This window comes from Sander vitreus, chromosome 6, assembly GCF_031162955.1.
Source record: "Sander vitreus isolate 19-12246 chromosome 6, sanVit1, whole genome shotgun sequence".
NCBI lineage: Eukaryota > Metazoa > Chordata > Actinopteri > Perciformes > Percidae > Sander > Sander vitreus.
Window position 1 is genome coordinate 8,064,789 of NC_135860.1, and position 22,819 is coordinate 8,087,607.

General features: G+C 41.6%; 1 protein-coding gene across 2 annotated transcripts in view; it reads right to left on the reverse strand.

The window, feature by feature from the left end:
• Positions 1–744: 744 nt before the first annotated feature.
• Positions 745–22,819, reverse strand: part of xrcc1 (X-ray repair complementing defective repair in Chinese hamster cells 1) — a 29,326-nt gene continuing 7,251 nt past the window's right edge. The window contains exons 8-18 of one of the 2 annotated variants that reach the window (XM_078252345.1): positions 21,197–21,359; positions 20,872–21,112; positions 19,828–19,944; positions 14,606–14,687; positions 6,878–6,980; positions 5,059–5,107; positions 4,385–4,521; positions 3,987–4,077; positions 3,825–3,900; positions 3,117–3,250; positions 745–2,080 (exon numbers count right to left, since the gene is read on the reverse strand). In XM_078252345.1, the coding sequence (XP_078108471.1) occupies positions 3,143–3,250; positions 3,825–3,900; positions 3,987–4,077; positions 4,385–4,521; positions 5,059–5,107; positions 6,878–6,980; positions 14,606–14,687; positions 19,828–19,944; positions 20,872–21,112; positions 21,197–21,359 (1,167 nt within the window). In that variant the 3' untranslated portion in view covers positions 745–2,080; positions 3,117–3,142. Of the gene's footprint in view, positions 2,081–2,166; positions 3,251–3,824; positions 3,901–3,986; positions 4,078–4,384; positions 4,522–5,058; positions 5,108–6,877; positions 6,981–14,605; positions 14,688–19,827; positions 19,945–20,871; positions 21,113–21,196; positions 21,360–22,819 lie in introns of those variants that run through there. The other variant, XM_078252344.1, reaches the window with a different exon arrangement.

Sequence of the window (22,819 nt, forward strand, 5' to 3'; positions counted from 1 at the left end):
TAACTGACATGTCCTGATAAAACCAATTACGACCAAACGGATGTGGTAAATAACAGTGATGGAAAGTAACCATGTAGGACTACATTTACTCAACAAATGTACTTTTACAATTTTGATACCATAGTACTTACCTGTACTCAGTTTTATGGTACTCTACACTTCTACTTCACTGCATTTCAGATACTTGTACTTTTTATTCCACTCCACTTATTTTAAAGTCTTAGTTACTTCAAAGATTCTGATTAATACAAAATACAAGAAACAAATACATTATGTATTATTATAGATTAAACTACCCAGCAGTGTAAAAAGTAGTAGTATAAAAATAAGCTCCACCTTTACCAGCTGCAAGATTAAAGTTGATATTTACAGCACTTTGGTCAACTGTGATTGTTTTAAATGTGCTATATAAAATCAACCTAAACTTGACCTTAAAGTGATACAATACTCAATAATTACAATATACTGTATATATGATACTGAAATTGGCCATTCTGCATAATCAGTCCTCTATATCTTTGGTATTTTAAGTATATTTCAATGATAATACTTTTGTATTTTAACTGAAGTACATTTTTGAAAGGATGAGTTTTATTTGTAACAGAGTTTTTCTGGAGATCTTAGTACTTCTTCAACCTCTGGTCAAATAAAGTGTGGATATTCTCCAACCTTCAGTAAGTGTTAATCATGACACAAGCAATCCTAAAATACTTTGCATCGAAATGGGAATGCACATTTTTGTCTTTTGATGTATTAAAGATGTTTAATGTGCATTGCATGATTTAGTTTTGTGTTTCATTTTCAAAAACGCATCATTTTAAACACCTCATTCTCCAATTTATTACAAACTGGACTGGGGGGTGGGGTGGGGGGTCGTCTGTACAGTGCCTATTAAAAGTATTATACCCTAGCTAACTGTTCCTTTCACAATATTTAATCAAAGTAGACTTAATAACTGACAGTAAAAAAAAACAAAAAACGCCTTGAAGGTCAAAGTGAAAACAGATCTACAAAAATGATCTAAAGTACAAAAATACAAATTACATTTTTGCATAAGTATTCATCCCCTCCAAGTCTGTACTGTCAGAAGAACATAGAAAGAAGAAAGGGAAAACATGACTAAAGAACTACAATCTGATAATAAAGAAAAGCATCCATCAGTTGCGCACACACAAATGAACATTACAACTAGAGTGTCAAACAATGTTTGGCTATCTTAGCAGTCAGCCAAGGTTACTGCTAAGATTCACAGGAGACATAAAAATGCAAAGAGCACAGAATAAATCTGACTAGAAGAGATCAAGGTGACAGGAATAAGGTGGAAATCGTGCTGTTTGAACAAAGTCGACGTGTCATATGGGACATTTTGAAAGCAGCCCACCCTTTCTGTCATCTTGACAACAGATGGGCATTTCAATGAAATATGACATTGTATTAGGATGATGCCGTTAGCTGCTGTAAATTTTCCTGCTTCCAGACCTAAATGGATTTGACCGTGCTCTCTCCATATTATGAAAAGCAAATCAGTGCCTGGTACGAGGTCACAGTAAGTGGTACTAACATGCCTCACACTTGCTGGTATGCATGTGAATTTGCCTTCAGAATCAGAATTACCAAGTAGGTTTTCACATATAAGACATTTGCCTTGTTGTTTGGTGTGTACAATAAACATATAATAGGGCAATAAAAAATAACGAAAAGTACTGCAACATTCAAGAACATAAATATAGAATAGAAAAATTACAATACGAATATGAAAAGATACTAAAATACATTACTATAACTACATATGTAAAAATATAACGTTATAGTATTGTTATAGTACACAAGACACAATAAAATAGTCTTATCCTTGGCTACTGCATCCCAACCTCTCCATCTTTCCTGCAGCCTCTCTCCCTGTAACCACCCCTCCACTTCTCCCTGTCTCACGTCCACATTCCAGCATTTTAATCCCCTTGACTGAAGAGCAGAAGACCTGGTGGCTTCGGGCACAAAACAGGGCGAGAAGTATTAGATAGAGAGCAGAAAGGGGCTCGAGATAAGAGAAGGAGTGAAAAGGAAGGGAGTGCCTCTCGAGCTGCAAACACAAACAGGAAGGCATAGGAAGGGATGAGAGCAGCTAAGTGCAAGGACAGTTTGATGAATACAAATGAGAACAATACCTTTAATTAAAAAAATCTATTTTTTATTTAGTATGAGAACAAAAAAAAGTTAAAGATAGGAACTTCAACAAGCTGCTTCGGACAAGCAAACAGACAGTACTGTAAGCCCGATATCTCTTCGTCTTAAGAAGCATTTTGGAAATCTTGAGTGACACAAACTACTGTCCATTTTACATCCTCACATCTGTCGAGCAAGTCCATCTCTTGCAATATTAATTCAATAAACATGGATAAAACCAAACCACAAACTCAGATTTATTAAACTTAAACACAGAAATCCATCACTTTTTCCTCAAATAAAAGGAGAAAGACAGTCTTTCAGTATTCATTTTTGATTTGTAGAATTGAGTTGTCTGGATTTTTTGCAGTTGATGGCTGCAGCCTTAAATAAATTACACTTTTCACCTGACTTTGGGATGGTCTCATACTGGTCTGTCTGCTTACATAAGTCAGAGCCTTATCAGTGCCGCTGGCACTCAGGACAGGGTGATAACTCATTTCCAGACAGGGCCTAAGGGTAGCCGAGGTGAACAGCAGCGAACTGCAGCACAGGAACCAAGGATTTTAAACAAGACCTGAATCAGAGTGTGTGTTTGGTTCATAAAGTGACTGAGCAGCACACTCGTGATGAAAATGTTTCTTTCTGGCCAAGCTAGAACTAACAACCTTTAAATTAAAAAAAAAGATAATATTAAACTAAACCTTATCCTAACATTCATCTAAATAGACTCCATTTAAAGACACTTTTTTCCCCCATCTTGGCTGAAAGGTGAGAACATCTCTGTTGACTGAAAACATTTCATGAATAGCAAGTATAAAATAAGTGTAAAGGTATTAATGAAATATAAATCGGTTATTATTGCTTTAATGTAAGTGAAGCTGTGAATCTGAAAAGGGAAGAGAAAAAAAAAAACGTGTCAGGATATGAGGTGTTAGTGTGTCTGTGCACACCTTTGCGTGTTCATACAGTGTGTTGTTCAGGGGACGACCGAGTAGGGTTGGTAGGGCAGTATCTTTTGTCGTTCATTGATTGCATAAATCCATGCAGGTTTGACAAAGTTCAGATTGCCGTTCTCCATCAGCGCCTGTGATGGAAGTGAGAGTGAAAGCGAAAGGAACAGATGTCGTCAAGTGTTCTTGTTTCATTAAAAATGCACAGATGGGAAGAGGTATAAAGCCTTTGAAAGACTGAAAGCTCCGATTGTATAACTAAAACTGCAAATTCACATGCTAACAAGGCCCTGAAATGGCTGAAAACCAATTCTGACGCACTATTTCAAACAGATTAAAAATCCACTTGGTCCCAACACTGCTGTATTTTCACTAGGAAGGATAAAATACTCCCAATTTGCCAAAAGGCTTTTATTTGATTATACCTTGCAAAACGACTGCTTAATCAGTAAGTGAGGGACTTCTTTGAGCCATTTTCTTTTAAGCAGTAACTGTTTAAATTGTTTCAGCTGTGATTTTAAGCTGTGAAGTTTGTAAAATTTGATACATTTCCTGAAGCAATTACTCTCACAAAATATTGTCTGTGGAAGCGAAAATAAAATGATGCATGCACACATGCTCAAATGCACATTAACAGAAATGTACAATGTTCTTAAGCTTGTGTTAGATATCATTTTTTGTGGAAGAAGAAGCAAGGACTCAACTCACGTCTTCAAAGGAGTCATGCCACCCTTCACTGGTCACCACAAACTGCACCTTCTCTGTCATGTAGTCCTCAATCAGTCTGGAGCAAAGACGACACTCTTTTACACAAACACGTACTGCAGAGATGTTCACAGCTTATTCCTATGACCAATTAAAGTCTCTCACCCATTAAAGGCAATGATGTATCTCAGCAGAAGGCGCCTCTCGTTGTTGGGGAATTTACCGTAGAGGAAAAAATGCTTTCCTTTCAGGAAGTCTGAAAGAAATGACAACATGGGAAGAGAAAGAAGCAGAAGAGTGCATCTGATGACTACACAATATGTAGGAGTAATAATAGGTGCACTTTTTTAAAAAAAAAGGAGAAAAGAGAAAAACACCAAAGAAAAAAGAGAAAAACAATACACACTTTGACGTTTGCGTGTTGAGTTCCTGAAAGGCAGAAAGCCATCCAATTACTTTCTGTCAGTGTTTGCAATGTCGGACGAGTAAGGAAGGACATGTTCTTGTGATAGGAACAGACAAAAGAGACAGGAGGACATGGAGACCAGAACAAAGAGACATACCTGGTAGCTCAGGGATGGGGTGATCCTCTTCAGCCTCGGCATCTGTGTTTTCATCTGTCGACCCCCCATATGGATCCTCCTGTTTCATCACCTTCCCTCCTGCTGCTGCTTTCTTCTGTCTGCTCTCATTCTCCACCCTATTACAAGGACAGGAAAAGGACCCGTTGGATCTTTAATGCTACATGTTCCCATGTCAGCCTCTCAAAAGAAGAAACCGCTCTCTCACTTTTATGTGACCACCTGACAAATCTCACACATTTGTTTGTGCTTCTAGTAAAAGCACAAACAAATATTTCTAAAAGAGTTTTGTGAGTAAACAGTCCAGGAGTACGACCCTCTAACCAACCAAATCCCTCTGCAATTTAATCAGGATTTCAAAGGTTGTCTTTTTATTTTAATCAGGGGGCTTTTTTAAACATCACCCTATTGGGGAAACCTACACGGCTTAACTGCAGCCCACTAACCCTAACTCACTCCGTGATTATTGTGCGATTGTGAATCAAAAGTCGGCTCAAGTCAGAGTGGAATTACGGATTTTAAAATGAACTGATGGTTGTGTTACTTATGGAGCAACAAGAGAGCAGAAATCAAGTCAACCTTTAATTACACGGAAGAACAAACTCGTCTACATCAATACTGCAAACGGCCTCATTGCCATTACTTGTTTTGCTTACCTCTGGAGCTCGTCCTCCGTGTCCACCGCAGACTCATCATCACCGTCTCCTGTGAAATCATCACACAATCAGAAAAGGTTTTATTGCCACAGTAGGTGACACCTACGTGGGATTTGCCTTGTTGAATGGTGAATGCATACACGAGCAAACAGTGTTTGTGAATATGGTACAATTAACCTAAAAAGCTGACTTTCTTTAACGCTAGAAATAGGCCTTGCGGGAAATGATGCGTGATAAGTTTCATATATTTAAAGTTAATCTTAACACAAGGTCCTTGTACCTTTAAATTACCATCACTGCATTCTGGCCCTGATCTTAAAACTAACTAAGATAATCAAAAGTCAAACAATTAAATCTGCATTATATATTTTTGAAAGAGGTTAAACTTGCTATCATGTTTTCTACATAATACATGGATATATAGAAAGAGAAAAATGCTTTCCATTAACATACATGCGTGCTGTTGAGGGGGAAAAGACAAGCAGGTTAAATAGCTGTCTCCGTGTGCGTTTGGTGGGTCAGTGTTTGTTGTGTCACCTCACTTATGCACCCTAGCACTTCTCACTACTTCTGGCCTCGCATTAACATAGAAATGAGAATCATGCACAAGTCCCTTCACAGTGATTGCATCTTGCATTCATTCATCCATCCACCTGAAGCAGAATCTACAGTATTTATGTTGTTCTTGTCCTTTTCACCGTTGGCATTGTCAACTCATCCACTTCCAAGAGCTTCATAAAGGTGATCCCTTTTGTCTAATCCCTGGGCCCTTTCACTGTCCCATAGCCCCTCTCAATGTTGTCAGTCCTCTTCAGATTGAGTGCTACCCTCTCTGTCTACTTAGTTAGGATGAATCACTTCCCATGAGTCACAGCCACTCACAATTCATTGAAAATGTAAGCAAGGGTTGTGGCTGTGACCCTTATGGTTTGTCGCTATCTTCTCTGTGACTGAAAAATGGCATTTTACTGCATTCTGATTCATTGCAGTTTATTTGTGGTTAGTGACCCTGAGGTAATGTGGAGGCAAAGGCTGGCTTTCTAAACACAAGCACAAAAGGAATTAATAAAAACAATACAATGAATTATGCAATATGGAAGGGCTCGAGCTCGAGTCGGACAGGCAAAACGCTCCGCTTTGGGCGGTCCTGGAGTGGTATGACGCATGGAGGACGGTAGCATTTTGGGGTTAGGCAGTGGCCTCATCTAGGATTCTGGTGGCCTGATGTCAGAAGCTCGTCCTGAGCCTCTCAGTACTGCCTGGTGTATCTGGTACCTTCTTCCCGACATCAACAGGGAGAAAAGGCCGTTACCCAGGTGGTTTTGATTTTTAATAATTCTCCTAGCATTTCTCTGTGCTGTGGCAGATGGGAATGCAAGTATCGCACGACTGTATTGTTAAACCGATAAAGATCATCCTGTGGGAATGATGTATGAATTTGTACTTTTAGTTTCCTCCCCTTTCTACCCAGTCTTTTTGGGACTGGACTTTTTTTTGTTCGTACAGAGTGAACCTTTGCATTATTTGTATGCCAGCTTTTAATTGAGCGTTTTTGGTACGTAACCCAAAGTGTTTAAGTCAATTAAAAAACCCCAATTTAAGTCTGTGTATGGCTGTCATCTTGTAGCCACTTTCATAACAGTAATGTGCTTTCTCTTTTAGCCCAACAGCAATTTCTGTAGTACGCAAAGAAATAAAGAGTGGGGAGTCATTGAAGTGGCAATGCTGATGCTGACTGAATCTTAAATGAGGCATCGGGTAAAGCTCAGTTACATTTTTTCCACAGCGGGACTTTCTATTAAAGCAGTTTGATTCAAACCTGGTGGTTCATCCACATCAGTGGAGCCGGCATACTCATCATCTTCAGTCCTCTTCTCTGGCGTCTTTTTCAGGGTCACTTGTCTCTCCTGCTTCGGTGGAGTCTGCAAAAACAGCATGGACAGAGCGTTAAAACTGACCGACTATTACAAACTGGAAAAAGATTACTCATCAGATCATTTTGTATTAGGGGCGTTGAAAATTATCATTGCATTGATGCATCGCGATGCGGACATGGACGATTCTGCATCGATGCAGTGGCAGACCATAATGGATTATTGCCTGATGATGTTACAGGGTTCGTACCATACGCAGAGTTTGATGACCAGATCTTTTATAAATATTTCAAATAACACAAAACAACTAAATGGTGGTAGGTAATACATCTGATTTCATATACCGCTTTATTAAAAAAAAAACGAAAATTACTGTTGCACTAGTCTGGACATCTTTCCGTGCCAACGTTGCAATAAAGGTTGCCTAAATGCCATATAGCCTATATAAATTTGCTGTCAGCTTACTAATTGATTGCGCGTTTTGCGTAGATTTGGACTTTTACAGCCTATGTTTTACTCCACTTTGTTTAAACGGCGAAGTGGAGAGGTCTCATTCACCTGTTTGGAGCTGGCTGGTGGATGTGACGCTCGTATCGGCCTTGCTGGATACACCGGGACTCTGTTTGTGGATCTACTAATCGCTGTGGATTACTTTTTTTCCTGTGTCATTGGATTACGGCAAAATACGGATCTTTTTTCTTAACGTTTTATGGAGTGATTGCGCTTCGTTTCTGCGTTTGGAGAGGCATCTCAACAGACTGGAGGTCCAATACTGATTGTTCACCGTTACATTTTAGTTGAACTTAAGTGTTCGGGGCATTCCGCCACCGTCTGTCTATTGTGTTCCAAGACAGCTGTGCTGTCATTGGATTGGATTGGATCATAAGGGCGGATTGTTAAATTGTTACAATGTAATTTAAAATCTGCTTTAAAAATAAACATATATGTTTATTTAGCATGTTTGTCCATATGTGCTCGTGCTGTGTTCCCCAAGTGGTAGAGGTCTCAGCTGCTACAATGATTTTTTTTTTTTTTTGCCCCCCCTGGCTCGAATGTCAAACTCCGCCTATGGTTCGTAAAACCTTTTCCAAGGTCAAATTCAAGCACTTTTCAAGCACTTTCATGTCCATTTTAAAGCTTTTTCCAGCACCTTACACCACGTGAATTACATACCAATACATAGTCAAAATTATTATTACTATTATTATATAGTGTTTTTAATCACATTAAAAGAGATAATGCTATAAACAGCCAGAATTGTGTTTCGTAATAGCAGAAGGATCAGATATTTAAGCAAAACACAAGTTTTATTTTTTAAATGTATCACTGTCTAAGTAGACTTTGCTTGCTATCTAATCTGCCTGAGTCAATGTAAAAACGGAGCACTGAGTGGGAGGATTTGAGCCAAATGAATGCAGCTAGGTAATTCTGTGTCAAATCAGACTAAATCCAGGAAAACAGTTGCTGCACCCTCTTAGATTTTGCTCAAAGTTTATGCTACCCTTAATGTCTTTTCACACTTTTTTCCAAATCTAGGGCATGTTGTACAAACTTGTAATGGTTCAGTCATATTGACATGTGGAAGACAAACATGTCAATATGACATGTTTTATACAAAGTTTGGGCTGCCTATGAATAATACTTTTCATTATATTAATGTCCAAATATTGCTTCCCAGATAATGTGATTTTCAGGCTGTAAAACTGAAGTAATTTCAAGGGCTGAAAATATGAAGACATAGCATTTGAACAGAAATATTTGACAGGCCTTGGTTTCAGGACATATGATATAGATAGACATGGTTTGAACAAAATCTGAGACAACAACAACAACAACAACCTGTAATTCCATTTTAACCCAGAAGACTGACAGTGCACAGGCACCTGTCTGATAAATAGCCTATAATAGGGCTGTCCCAAACGATTATTTTTTAAACGATTAATCTAGCGATTATTTTTTCGATTAGTCGACTAATCTATCGATACATTTTTCAATTAGCAATTATTTTCCCATTGCTCAGTTATTAACAATTTACACAAAACAAATTTCAATAAGGTTCAAATCTCTATTTATTAAACTTGTTGAACACTGCACTGTTCAAGTAAAATGAATTTGTAGTGCAGCCTGAAGCCAAAATAAAGTCACTTTCAGGAGGAATACAAAAATAAAAACTTAAAGTAAACAGAGCAAGTGCAAAAAGAGCAGCCTGTATTTGCTTTGCTGTCTTAAAATCCATTTCAACATCAACAACAATTCATTAAACACAAAACTTTTAATTTTCCACCTTAGTTGTGAATCAAAACAGTTATCAAAATATTATAAATGAACTAACTAAAATGCAAAGGAATGTAAAAAACAAAGCCTTTTTAGTGCAAACTGCATAATGACACAAACCTTTAACAATAAACTTGGTGACTGCCCTGTTGTCAACATTGAACTAATGGAGGACTAACTTAAGTGCAAAGGAATGGAACTGAATTGACTTGTTGCTGAAAGGTGCTGTAGAAATAAAGTTGCCTTGCCTTACAACCTCAGGCTGTCAGTCAGTCACCAGGGCACAGAAACCACTGTTGTGCCTGCATGTCTCAGGAGGAAGTGTCACCGCGAACGCTTTCGGCTCGCCATTAATATCATATCGCAATAAACGCTGTCTGCGTGAAGTTTTGAAAAGTGTAACAACACTTGAAACCACTTTATCAGCATTACAGTGACTCTCTGGGAGTTCAACATAACTGCAGAGCCGACGTAGTTCTCCCGCACCTCTGCGCGCGCACGTGTCTGTGTCGAAGCTCCGCTGTCTGTCAATATGCAGACAGGACAGATGAGCTTGCGCTTACGCGCTCAGATGCTTTTTTATTTATTTTTTTGACCAGACGTAGTTCAGGCGGCAGGCTGGCGGCCGCCTGAACTGCAAAGTGCTGCGGGAAACCCTGCTATTTTTAGATTTACACGTGAGTGACGCTCATAGACAGTTAAAGAAACGCGACGCATTGACGCAAATTATTTGTGTCGACGCATTTATGTAATCGATGTCGACAAATCGTCCCAGCCGTAGCCTATAATATGTAATTGAAAGAAGAAAAAAAATGTATTTCATTGCCAAGACATATACATTTATCTACTGGAATAGAGCAGTGTAAATATTGCATAAGGCCATCCTCAACCTTACAGTAGGCTACTTGTATCATTGTATGACACTCCATCTGACACGATTTCTGTTCAGCAATCAACGACTGTTGCTATGCACTGGGCTAACGTTTGCAGGTTTTAATTTGCAGGTAGTTAACATTACAGTTACTGTGATGTTGCTTTGGCTATGTTCACTGTATATTCCACAAATGAACGTGCCATAATGGACATGCAATACTAATGTAAGGTATTTTATTGTGTAACCTCACAGTTGAGACTTAAGAGGAAGTTACAGTAAACAGAGTTTTTATTGTGATGGGAAAAACGAAGTGGATAAAGTGTTGTATTTTCTGACGTTTGACTGTGTTGGGGTTAAATAAAGTGAGACGTGCGGTGCCGTCTTGGTTCCAACATTGGAAGCCCGTGTCTTTATTTGACAGCCAAACCTGAGACTAGACAGTATAAGAAACCCTCGGTTACACTAACATTAGATTATCACACCAAGTCCTCTCAGTCACTTAGCCTGCGAATTCCTAGCTAGCAGTTACTAGCGTAAACAAATAGGCGCTAACATGTACAGTCACGGAGCCCGGTCGGGCACAGCCCGAAAAAGCTACGTGGCGGACATCCCTCCATCCCATGGGCCCACCACCTGTGGGAGGAACCGCTGGGGTCGGGTGCGCTGCCACATGGGTGGCAGTGAAGGTCAGGGGCCTCGACGGACCAGACCCGGGCAGCAGAGGCTGGCTCTGGGGACGTGGAATGTCACCTCTCTGTGGGGGAAGGAGCCGGAACTTGTGCGGGAGGTGGAGCGCTACCGGTTAGATCTGGTGGGGCTTACCTCTACGCACAGTCTTGGTTCTGGAACCATACTCCTGGATAGGGGTTGGACTCTTTTCTTCTCCGGAGTTGCCCAGGGTGTGAGCGCCGGGCGGGTGTGGGGATACTCACAAGCCCCCGGCTGGCGCCGCTACGTTGGAGTTTAACCCGGTGGGACGAGAGGGTCGCCTCCCTACGCCTGCGGGTTGTGGGGGGAAAACTCTGACTGTTGTTTGTGCATATGCACCAAACAAGAGTTCAGAGTATTCGGCCTTCTTGGAGACCTTGAGTGGAGTCCTGCATGGGGGCTCCAGTCGGGGACTCCATAGTTCTGCTGGGGGGGGACTTCAACGCGCACGTGGGTAATGATGGAGACACATGGAGGCGTGATTGGGAGGAACGGCCTCCCTGATCTAAACCAGAGTGGTTGTTTGTTGTTGGACTTCTGTGCTAGTCATGGATTGTCTATAACGAACACCATGTTCGAACATAGGGATGCTCATAAGTGTACTTGGTACCAGAGCACCCTAGGCCAAGGTCAATGATCGATTTTATAATCGTTTCATCTGATCTGAGGCCATATGTTTTGGACACTCGGGTGAAGAGAGGCGGAGCTGTCAACCGATCACCATCTGGTGGTGAGTTGGGTCAGGGGGTGGGGAAGACTCTGGACAGACCTGGTAAGCCCAAGCGGGTAGTGCGGGTAAATTGGGAACGTCTGGAGGAGGCCCCTGTCCGACAGACTTTCAACTCACACCTCCGGCGGAGCTTTTCGTGCATCCCTGTGGAGGCTGGGGGCATTGAACCTGAGTGGACAATGTTCAAAGTTTCCATTGCTGAAGCTGCGGTGAGGAGCTGTGGTCTTAGGGTCTTAGGTGCCTCAAGGGGCGGTAACCCACGAACACCGTGGTGGACACCGGTGGTCAGGGAAGCCGTCCGACTGAAGAAGAGTCTTTCGGGATATGTTATCCCAGAGCGACTCCGGAGGCAGTTGCAAGGTACCGAAGGGCCCGAAGGGCTGCAGCCTCTGCCGTGAAAGAGGCAAAGCAGCGTGTGTGGGAGAAGTTCGGAGAAGACATGGAGAAGGACTTTCGGTCGGCACCAAGGTGCTTCTGGAAAACCGTTCGCCACCTCAGGAGGGGGAAGCGGGGAACCATCAAGCTGTGTACAGTAAGGATGGGGACGCTGTTGACCTCAACTGAGGAGGTAATAGAGGCGGTGGAAGGAGCACTTTGAGGAACTCCTAAATCCGACTATCGCCCTCTATGGTAGAGGCAGAGCTGGAGGATGAGGGGGATTGGCATCAATTTCCCTGGTGGAGGTTGCTGAGGTAGTTAAACAACTCCACAGTGGCAAAGCCCCAGGAATTGATGAGATCCGTCCAGAAATGCTTAAAGCTCTGGGTGTGGAGGGGTTGTCTTGGTTGACACGCCTCTTCAACATTGCGTGGAAGTCTGGGGACGGTGCCTAAGGAGTGGCAGACCGGGGTGGTGGTTCCCCTTTTTTAAAAAGGGGGGACCAGAGGGTGTGTGCCAATTACAGGGGTATCACACTTCTCAGCCTCCCCGGTAAAGTCTACTCCAAGGTGCTGGAAAGGAGGGTTCGGTCGATAGTCGAATCTCAGGTTGAAGAGGAACAATGCGGATTCCGTCCTGGTCGTGGAACAACGGACCAGATCTTTACTCTCGCAAGGATCCTGGAGGGAGCCTGGGAGTATGCCCAACCAGTCTACATGTGTTTTGTGGATCTGGAGAAGGCGTATGACCGGGTGCCCGGGAGATACTGTGGGAGGTGCTGCGGGAGTACAGGGTGAGGGTCCCTTCTCAGGGCCATCCAATCTCTGTACGACCAAAGCGAAGCTGTGTCCGGGTTCTCGGCAGTAAGTCGGACTCGTTTCAGGTGAGAGTTGGCCTCCGCCAGGGCTACAAAGCTGTCACCAATCCTGTTTGTAGTATTTATGGACAGGATATCGGCGTAGTCGGGGTGGAGAGGGGTTGCAGTTCGGTGGGCTGGGGATCTCATCGCTGCTTTTGCAGATGATGTGGTCCTGATGGCATCATCGGCCTGTGACCTTCAGCACTCACTGGATCGGTTCGCAGCCGAGTGTGAAGCGGCTGGGATGAGGATCAGCACCTCTAAATCGGAGGCCATGGTTCTCAGCAGGAAACCGATGGAGTGCCTTCTCCAGGTAGGGAATGAGTCCTTACCCCAAGTGAAGGAGTTCAAGTACCTTGGGGTCTTGTTCGCGAGTGAGGGGACAATGGAGGCGGGAGATTGGTCGGAGAATCGGCACAGCAGGTGCGGTATTACATTCAATTTATCGCACCGTTGTGACGAAAAAGAGCTGAGCCAGAAGGCAAAGCTCTCAATCTACCGGTCAGTTTTGTTCCTACCCTCACCTATGGTCATGAAGGCTGGGTCATGACCGAAAGAACAAGATCCAGGGTACAAGCGGCCGAAATGGGTTTCCTCAGGAGGGTAGCTGGCGTCTCCCTTAGAGATAGGGTGAGAAGCTCAGTTATCCGTGAGGAGCTCGGAGTAGAGCCGCTGCTCCTTTGCGTCGAAAGGAGCCAGTTGAGGTGGTTCGGGCATCTGGTAAGGATGCCCCCTGGGCGCCTCCCTAGGGAGGTGTTCCAGGCACGTCCAGCTGGGAGGAGGCCTCGGGGGAGACCCAGGACTAGGTGGAGGGATTATATCTCTAACCTGGCCTGGGAACGCCTCGGGATCCCCCAGTCGGAGCTGGTTAATGTGGCCCGGGAAAGGGAAGTTTGGGGTCCCCTGCTGGAGCTGCTACCCCCGCGACCCGACCCCGGATAAGCGGATGAAGATGGATGGATGTACAGTAGGCTACTTCAGTTGGCTAACTTGAAAAGTCTATGTCTTACCCTTCATGTGACTCGAGAGCACAGACTCGCCCATTGTGAAAGGCTGCACGTCTTTTTTGCAGACTTTACAAGAGGCATTCATGGGGTTTGTCCCCGTTTAATCCATAATTTGTATTTTTCATCTTCCAGCCAACGTTCATTAAAACAACAACCTGCCAGCGATATTACGAATCCCACTATGGCCACGCCAAGACCCGCCCTACGAAGCAGCTCGGTTGGGGTTAGGCTTTTTACCTCGAGTGGTTAAGGTTAGGATAGCCGATTGGTCAGGGGATAGGACCTGTACAGGGGGCGGAGTCACATATGGAAACAGACAGGCAGATCGCAGTCACACATGCACAAGAGAGCAGGTTTCATTTTAAGCTCTCCAACATTTTATTTCTCCATTTAATAAACAAACTATTCAGTCAGATAGGTATTTGTCATGAAAGAAATACAGTTACAATTTCAAGCATTTTCAAGCATTTTATCCAAAATGTAAGCACTTTTCAAACCTTGAAAACACAACATCAAAATTCAAGCATTTTCAAGGATTTCAAGCACCCATATGAACCCTGTGTTACTTGTTGATTTTCCAGTCGCTGCTTTTTTAGTTTTTGCCTTTTGTCTGCTGTGTTCAGACTCTACATTCAGGAAGTGTCTTTTTTAAGAGCAGATACAATAAAAAGGGGAGTTCATATACATATATATATATCTGACTCGTAGCAATATATATATTAATATTGAGGAGGTGACGCATCGTGATATTGGATTAAATCGAATCGCTGACAGGATAATCGTAATCAAATTTGAAGATTCACACCCCTATTTTGTATAGGCTCACTTCAAAAACAAATTTACCTTTGTGTTGATTTCCTCTTCACTCTGGTCGTCCCCTTCCATTTCGCTCTCCGAGCTTGACTCTGCTCCATCCATCAAATACCTGGAGGAAGACAAAGGAGGGGTGAACAAAATGTTTCAAGATGATTAAAGGCAAGAGGGAAGAGAATGCCTTCACTATATATCTTGCTACCAATCAGCTTTACTTGTACAATGTTTCAAACCGCAGTGGGCCATTGTCAGGCAAAAGCGGGTATTTTTCAGTCCTGATGCCTAAAACATTACCAATGCCTTCATATAAAATAGTTTGAAGATTGCCTGCTTGGATACAAATCTAATCTACTGCAGGAGGAGGGGAAAAAAATAAAACACTTTCAAACAGACGTAAGAACAACCAAGTCATAAATCAGGCTTGGACCCAGTACTCCCCCAACACCTTTTTCTTATTTCACAGTCTCCCTCAATTAAGAGTAGCTCCTCAAAAAGAACGCTACGATAGGCTGCAGTAACATGACTTTATTATATAACAAGACACCAGTAATGACTCTAAGTCATCATCAGAAGCTGTCAGCAAATTGAAACCATATAGTCAGAGACTAAATGCTACATTACTGCGTATTCAGTAATAGCCCTTGTTGAAAGGTGCACCACTGGTGGGACTGGAAGAGTTTTATATTGAGAGACCACTGTGTTTAAGCTAGCAGGAGGAAGAGGGTCGAGGAACAATAGAAATCATATCGAGTACACACTACTGAGTGATCTGATGGGCAAAAACAGAATAAAAGTATCTGTTGGTAGGGAATCAAGACTCCATTTTCATGTTGCACATATCTTCAACCTCCCCACGTTCTCTCACACTACACCGCTCCTCCGCTCACTTGGCTACTGGTTGCTGCCCGCATCAAGACACTAGTACTTGCATACAGGGCCACGAACGGATCAGCCCGAGCATACATCCAGGACATGGTCAAACCCTATACCCCAACCCGCCCACTCCGCTCTGCATCAGCCAACCCGCTTGCTGCCCCCTCACAGCGAAGGACAACTAATCACTCAACGAAATCCCGACTGTTTGCTGTCCAGGCTCCTAAACGGTGGAATGACCTCCCCATTGACATCAGGACGGCCGAAAGCCTATGCATCTTCCGCTGAAGGATAAAAACACATCTCTTCTGACTGCACCTTGGATAAAAATAATAATAAAAAAGAAGAGAAAATAAATAAATAAATAAATATATAAGGGCTGTCAATCAATTAAAAAAATTAATCTAATTAATTACATACTCTGTGATTAATTAATCAAAATTAATCACACACACACATATATATATATATATATATATATATAAATATTCTTAAAGCTGTGCTTTCATATGGCTCTTTGTTTTGCTTATTTAAAGCTAATGTACTTGTACTTACTACTTGTTGTCTGGAGTTTGCACCTTCAAGGTTGAAAATACTTAATTGGAAGTCGCATTGGATAAAAGCGTCAGCTAAATGACATGTAATGTAATGTAAAGACCACAATGTCAGCCACCAACTTTAGACTGTGACTTTGAGTGGGCCGTGTCATATTGACCATAGTAAAGGGCAATGTAGGACCCTGAGTGGAAATTCTAGTGAAGCTTTACTTCATGGCTTATATTATTAATGCTCCATGTGACTTCAAGTTCTGCTTGATGAAAATATATGCACTTGCTGAATCTATAAACTAGAAAGCATTCAGATGTACGCCGGGGTACCACTGCCTTGGCTGCACAATCATTAAAAAGTTATTTTAATAATAAAACATCTTTATTTACATCTAAATACAAATCTTCTAAATGTGTGAGAGGGTTCAATGAGGATGTGACATTTCTCCGGACCCTCTCCATATATTCCCTCAAGCCACTCTAAAGTCACCTGGACATTATCAGCTTGAAAGTGAAAGAGTCAAAATACCACCATTGAGGTGTAATTTTTTCCGCTGACACTGTAGGGAGACATTTACTGACCTATGCTTACTTGTATCATAAAACTCAGTGGCCAGGAAATTGGAAAAAGAAAAAGGACACTGTGGGCAAGGGAAGTAATGCCGAACCTGTTGCTTACGCCAGTAAGTGTTGTTACCTCAAAAGCAGACCAACAAGCTCGATCTGCTCCGTTTACAGAGAACTGGAGACACATGTTTATTAGAGAGGGTCAAAACCAAGTTATACTAGAGCTGAAATGCTTTTGATCATTTTTATTAAGCAAAAAAACAACAAAGACGGCGTTCAGCCTCTCAGCTCATCAAACAGATGTTCGGTTTACTGCTGCTGATGACCTGAGAGGTTGAAATGCACTTATCTAGAGCTGAAACTGTTAAATCGAGTAATGGATTAACAGAAAGTCAATCGCAACAATTTGAAAAATGTTGGCTCTGTACACTTCAGGATGCAGTGGACGTTTTCAGGAAAGAACATTTAGGTGAGGGGTTTTTGTATGTGATTACGTTTTATTTGCCGTAGATTTGTCACCATGTGGTTGTGCTGATATTTTCCAATTCCTCTTGGGATGTTGCAACAGAGCTTTGGTTTTAATGAGAAATTGCTGTAATTATTCAGCTCTATTGTGATGGGATGTTGGAGAGCTGCTTGAGTGTTTTCTGCCCTCTTCTCTTACCGTCCATTTCTGGATCCTCACTGATTGGATAATGACTACGGAGATTGCATTTCTGGGGTGCTCAGCTGATGTCACAATCTCTTTTATATATACACACTACAGAGAACGGATGGCGGGAGCTGAAGCTCTGCATTTGCCTCCAGATGCTCAGTTAGAAAGTGTTTGTGTGCATGATGGAGCAACAGTTTGAGAGTGTGCGTATTTGTTTGGGCACTTATCATCAAAGTAAGTGGTCCCTTTAATTACCCATAGCAGATGCAGCTTTTAAATAAAGGATACATCATCATCAAAGCTGCACACTCCTAGCGCTGCACAATAGCGGTGCTGGGCAGGGGAATGGATTATTCTGGCAACAAGAGACGGGGGAGCAAAGGGGTGAGGGAGGGGTTGAGGGATCTTCGGCAGAATCCAAAATTGACTGGGAAAGGCGAGCGTGGGGCAGAATGACGAGACAGGGAACTTCTCATTTCAATGCACTTACTGACAATCTTGTAAAGTAAGTAGTTGAAAGTAATTATCAGAGTTCCTAAAACCACAGCGTTGTGTGCCATCGCCCTTCAGAAGTGTTTTTTTTTTTTTTTTTTTTAAAGCTTTACACAATACTCTCTGCATGGCTCATATGCACACAGTGGCTGTCCAGAATAATCCCATCAAAATGTAACTCCGACCACTTTCATTTTCTTTGCTTTAAAGACGAACATTAGTAAAAATTTATTTCTGTGCACCCCGTCTCAACGCCAGATGTATCCTGCTGGAACTAAATGACAATAATGTCTTTGAAATGACAGTCACATCCAAATAGTAAGTAATTATAGCCAAAGGAAGCCACACTGCTGCAACCTGTCAATCTTTTTTGTTATCGATTAATCTGTCAATTGCTTATTTGATTATTCAATTTGGTTTGTCCATAAAATGAAAAACAATTATTGTGAAAACAAAAATAATTGCTTGTTTTGACCAAAACACAAATATAATCTATTAACTATCATATGAGATGAAGAAAAGCAGGCAATCCTCACATCTGAGAAGCTGGAATCAGTGAATGTTTGACATCTATGCTTAGACAATTATGAAAAATAATTGATTCTCAATATAGTTGCCAATACATTTTCTGTATTGTACATGATCAACTAATCAACCAATCACTTCAGCTATAAAAATGAATGAAATGTTTCATGCCAACATTGAGCCCCTTTCCGATACATGCACTTCATTCTGAAAATGATTTTTTTTTTTTTTGTAAAAGTCAAATCATTTTTAAATAGCAGAACGGCTTTAAAAGCATACAGAACGAAAATAAAAATGGATTGGACTGTGGCACTTTTATATTGGGCTCTTAGAAGTTAGCACCGCCAGCCCCTCTGAACACAACAGTATTCTAACAACATATATGCGCAGAGCTAAAGCTGACCGATCAGAAAGATATGCTATGACAAGAGTTTCCACTTGGTCTGTCACATAAAATCCATCCATCCTCTGTTATTAAACCTTACAACTCAGCAGCACCCAAAAAAAGCCATACTTCTGTAGGTTGACGAGCTATAGTTAGATTTAATGATGTCACTGGGTCTCTAGGAAAATGTGATGGACATTTTTCAGTGTTTTCTGATGTTTTATAGACCGTTAATCTAGAAAACTGGCAGATTCATCAATGATGAAAATAACCGATATTTCCAGCCCTAATGTGGCTTATCAAAATAAAATGGCTAAAGAAGGCATGTAGTAAAACTGGTATACGTGCTGTGGAAGCTAGCACTTTTCCTGATTCCACGTTTGAAAATTGCTTAAGAACAATATCAATGGCTGAAGGCAGCAGGACTTTCTTTTATTAGAGCCGATCCTTTGACAGCTAATTCCATATCTATCACAACACTAGTTCTGCATTTTGCTAACCCTACATTTGAATGCAACAGAAGCCGGAGACTAACGAGTTCAGTAACCTTGGATAACATAGCAGTGTGGAAAGCCCGGTTGGCAAATGACTGAAGGATTTCCTTAAATGGCAAGGCAAAGCTTCATACTTTGGAACACGAACACAGAACTATTCCAATAAATTTGGACCTTCCATTGCCCAAGATGAGTATCCTACCCTACATTATTCAGTATACAGATTCATGCGGGGCGATGACAGAAGATGTTATGAAAGCTCCCCTTGTAATGAGGCAGATAATTAGAGAGCTGCTGGAGCTGGCTGGGTTGAATTTGTGATCACAGCAGGCATCAGCTGCGCAAGGTTACATGTTCTCTGCAGCAAGTGGGCATCACTGCTGTGAGGGGTGTATTTTTGGACGCTTCAATCAGGGTTAGTGCTGCGTGCAGATTTTATGATGTAGAGGTACAACTGTGGCATAAGATAAAGTATTAATCAGATGTGGAGTCATACATTGGACACGTGGGATGCTCCACGCTAAAAGCAGGCTGTCATTCTACGGAAGCCCCCTTTAACCAGACACTGACAGCTGTCCCTGTGGCCAAAACTGAGCTCAGGCATTTCTACAGGTCTGAATTTCCATGCAAGAATCATTACAGCTTCACTTTTCTATTATCGCTATAAAGTCATCTGTGTTCAATAGTTAATTTTGGATTTCACCTTCTCTTACCGTTTATAGGAGATCATCTGTTTCCTCTTATGGCAGTCCATTATCCATTCTCTCCGTACGATGATGCCCCCTGCTGATTTCACCTGGCTGTACTTGGGGGTGTTAGCGAAGGCACAGCTGGAGATTAATGGGACACAGACAGACAGACAGACAGACAGACACACAGACACACACACACAGTTACATCACTAAAGAGAAGCTGACAAGGGCAATGGTCTGCTCTGACAGAGGAGATCAAGAGGCAATCAAACTAAATTACTGAGAGTGCTAACAGGGCTGTTACATAACCATGCAATCTGTTTTTAATGATACAAATCAACTAGATACAAATCTCTCATGAGAGGACATCTCTGAAACAATTACGAGATTACTTCTGGACTTGCACTTTATGTGAAATATTAACTATTTTTTCATTTATTTTTTTATTCATTACACATCAGCCCTGTTGTCATCATATATAAATGTCAAACAATTTACAATATGCTGAGTACAGCAATGAAATGTGTGATTGTGTTTTTATGATTTTCTCCAAAGAAACCTGTCAAAAATCACTCTTCATTCTGTTCATTAAGTTTTAATTGTGTCGTCTGTCAACATCCTGCAGTTTCACCATGTACTGTGTGTGTGTGTGTGTGTGTGTGTGTGTGTGTGTGTGTGTGTGTGTATATATATATATATATATATGTGTATATTTGTATTCATTGCTCTATTGCATTTGCTCTCCATGTATGTCTTAATATGATGATAAAATTAATTTTTTGGGAATTTTTTGTCCATCAGACTGTGGTGTGTAGACTACTATACTACTGCAAGTATTTTAAACAAGCTGCACTATTTATTTTAAATATATGTAAGAATAAAACAGACGCTTGGTAGCTTCTCTGTATCAACACAAAATATCACAGTACTACGATTTTTCTGGAGGAAAAAAACAAGTAGTGCATCTATAAATGATCATAAATGATAAAGTAAAATGATAACGTCACGACAGTTCAAGCATACAGTTTTCCCATACTTCCTCACTGTCTCCTGCTTGATACTTACATGAGGTGTGTGGAGTCGGGTGTCCAGTCGGGCCGGTATTTGGCTCCCATGTCCAGAGCCTTTTCCCTCAGCTCCCCTCTGAAGGGGTTTTGGAAGCCACTGAGGACAAACACGACCCCCTCCATCATCCGTTTGAATGGGACCTGCTGCACCCTAGGTTTCGGTTGTTTGGGTTTGGGTTTGGGTTCGGGTTTGGACTGGCTCTGCCGCTTCCTGTCAGCAGACTTCTGTCCCGGGGCAGCTGGAGAGACGATTTGCGAAAGTCAAGGAACTTTTCCAGGTGAGGAAATCATCTTCAAGATTCATATGCTGATGTGAGCGTTACCTTTCGCGCTGCTGGGGCTTGGCGTGCTGGCTGGGCTCGGCTTGTGTTTGGGGGTCACAGCTCTGCCCTCAGGCGAGCCAGCTGGGCTTATTTTCTTCGAGGGTGGAGGGCCGGGGGAAGACTGCCGCGCGTTGCTGAACTCAAATTTTCTTTTTGCTGGTGGCTATGAGGAAACAATTAATGTAAGTCACTCAAAAATTGGCACCTTTTCAGAATGAAAACATTATGTGCACCTGTATGTTTAAAACAGGTGCGTTGGAGGAGATACTGTTGGATGACAAGTAGACGCGTACAAACTGTCCACATTTTATTTAATGCCAGAACATGTCATCATTTAATAAACCTCACTTGAGTGTGGCAGGCAATTTTTTGTATTCGTCATGGGTGAGCCGTTGGAAATAAAATGTCCCTTCAGGATGCAAAAACAACGATTCTGCAGATTTGTAAATTATTATAGCCTTTCTAAACAATTACACTAGAAAATTGGAAACATTCATAGACATTCATCTGTGCAGCTTTAGATCTTTCTGCGTTTATTTATTTTTTTCCTTTTCAAAAAGTGACATGTAGCAGATATCACTTGCCCATTCTCCTGGTTTCTTTCTCAGAGTGGGCTCAGGCAGAGTTACAGTGGTGCATTTTTATTGGAGCCAGGCAGGCAATTAAATATTAATATGCACATATAATGTGAACTATTTGCTGTACATTTTAAGAGCCTGTTATACTAGTTATTTTTTTTATACTGAAATGTATTCATTTTTTATTTACGTCCTGGGACTTTTGGTTTGTGGTGAAGTACAGAGATAGATAACCAAATTAATATTCATGAACATTTTCAACCCTGGAACACATACAGTACTATCACTACTACTTACAATCAACATACAGACTGTTTTGGGCAAAACAGCTGTTCAATATGTCGGGGGTTTTTTTTGTTTGTTTTTTTAATATACAACTGTTTTTTGGTAAACCTGTGCTTGAGTTATTCCTGGACTGATATAGCAAAGTCCAAAAATATAAATTTTTCGATATGATGAAAATCTGAATATTTGAAATAGTTTCAATACTCACTATCGAAACATCTGTACCAGCTGTGCTTTCTTTCTCTCTCCTCTCCTACAGTTGACAAACACACTGCTGCAGTGCACACATAACGCCGCCTCCGCTCACTCAAAATGCTGTCTTCTCTTCGCTCGTTTAATTTGCTCCAGTTGAATACAATAATTAACAGATTTTGTTATAGTGTTAGCTCACTGAAGATGGCAAGTGCAGAGCTTCTTCGACTGGTTTTGGTTGACAAAGAAAACAGGTTGTTTTGTAGTTTGTTTTCTGGTTTACTTCAGTTATCAGGTCCAAAGCTGGAGTTTTGGATCTAAATCAAATTAACTTTCCCAGACGTGATGTGGAACTCCCAATAACTATAGATCCCATCATACAACAAGCTTTATTGCCTCTGCTTCACTTTCTCTGCGTACCTCTCATCTTTCTTGTTGTCTAAATCAGGGATCTTCAACAGGGGGTCCGGGACCCCTAGGGGGTCCTCAGAGTCAATGCAGGGGGGGCCTCCAAATTATTCTTAGTCTTAACATGAGTCCAACATATTATTAGCAAATATAACTCCCC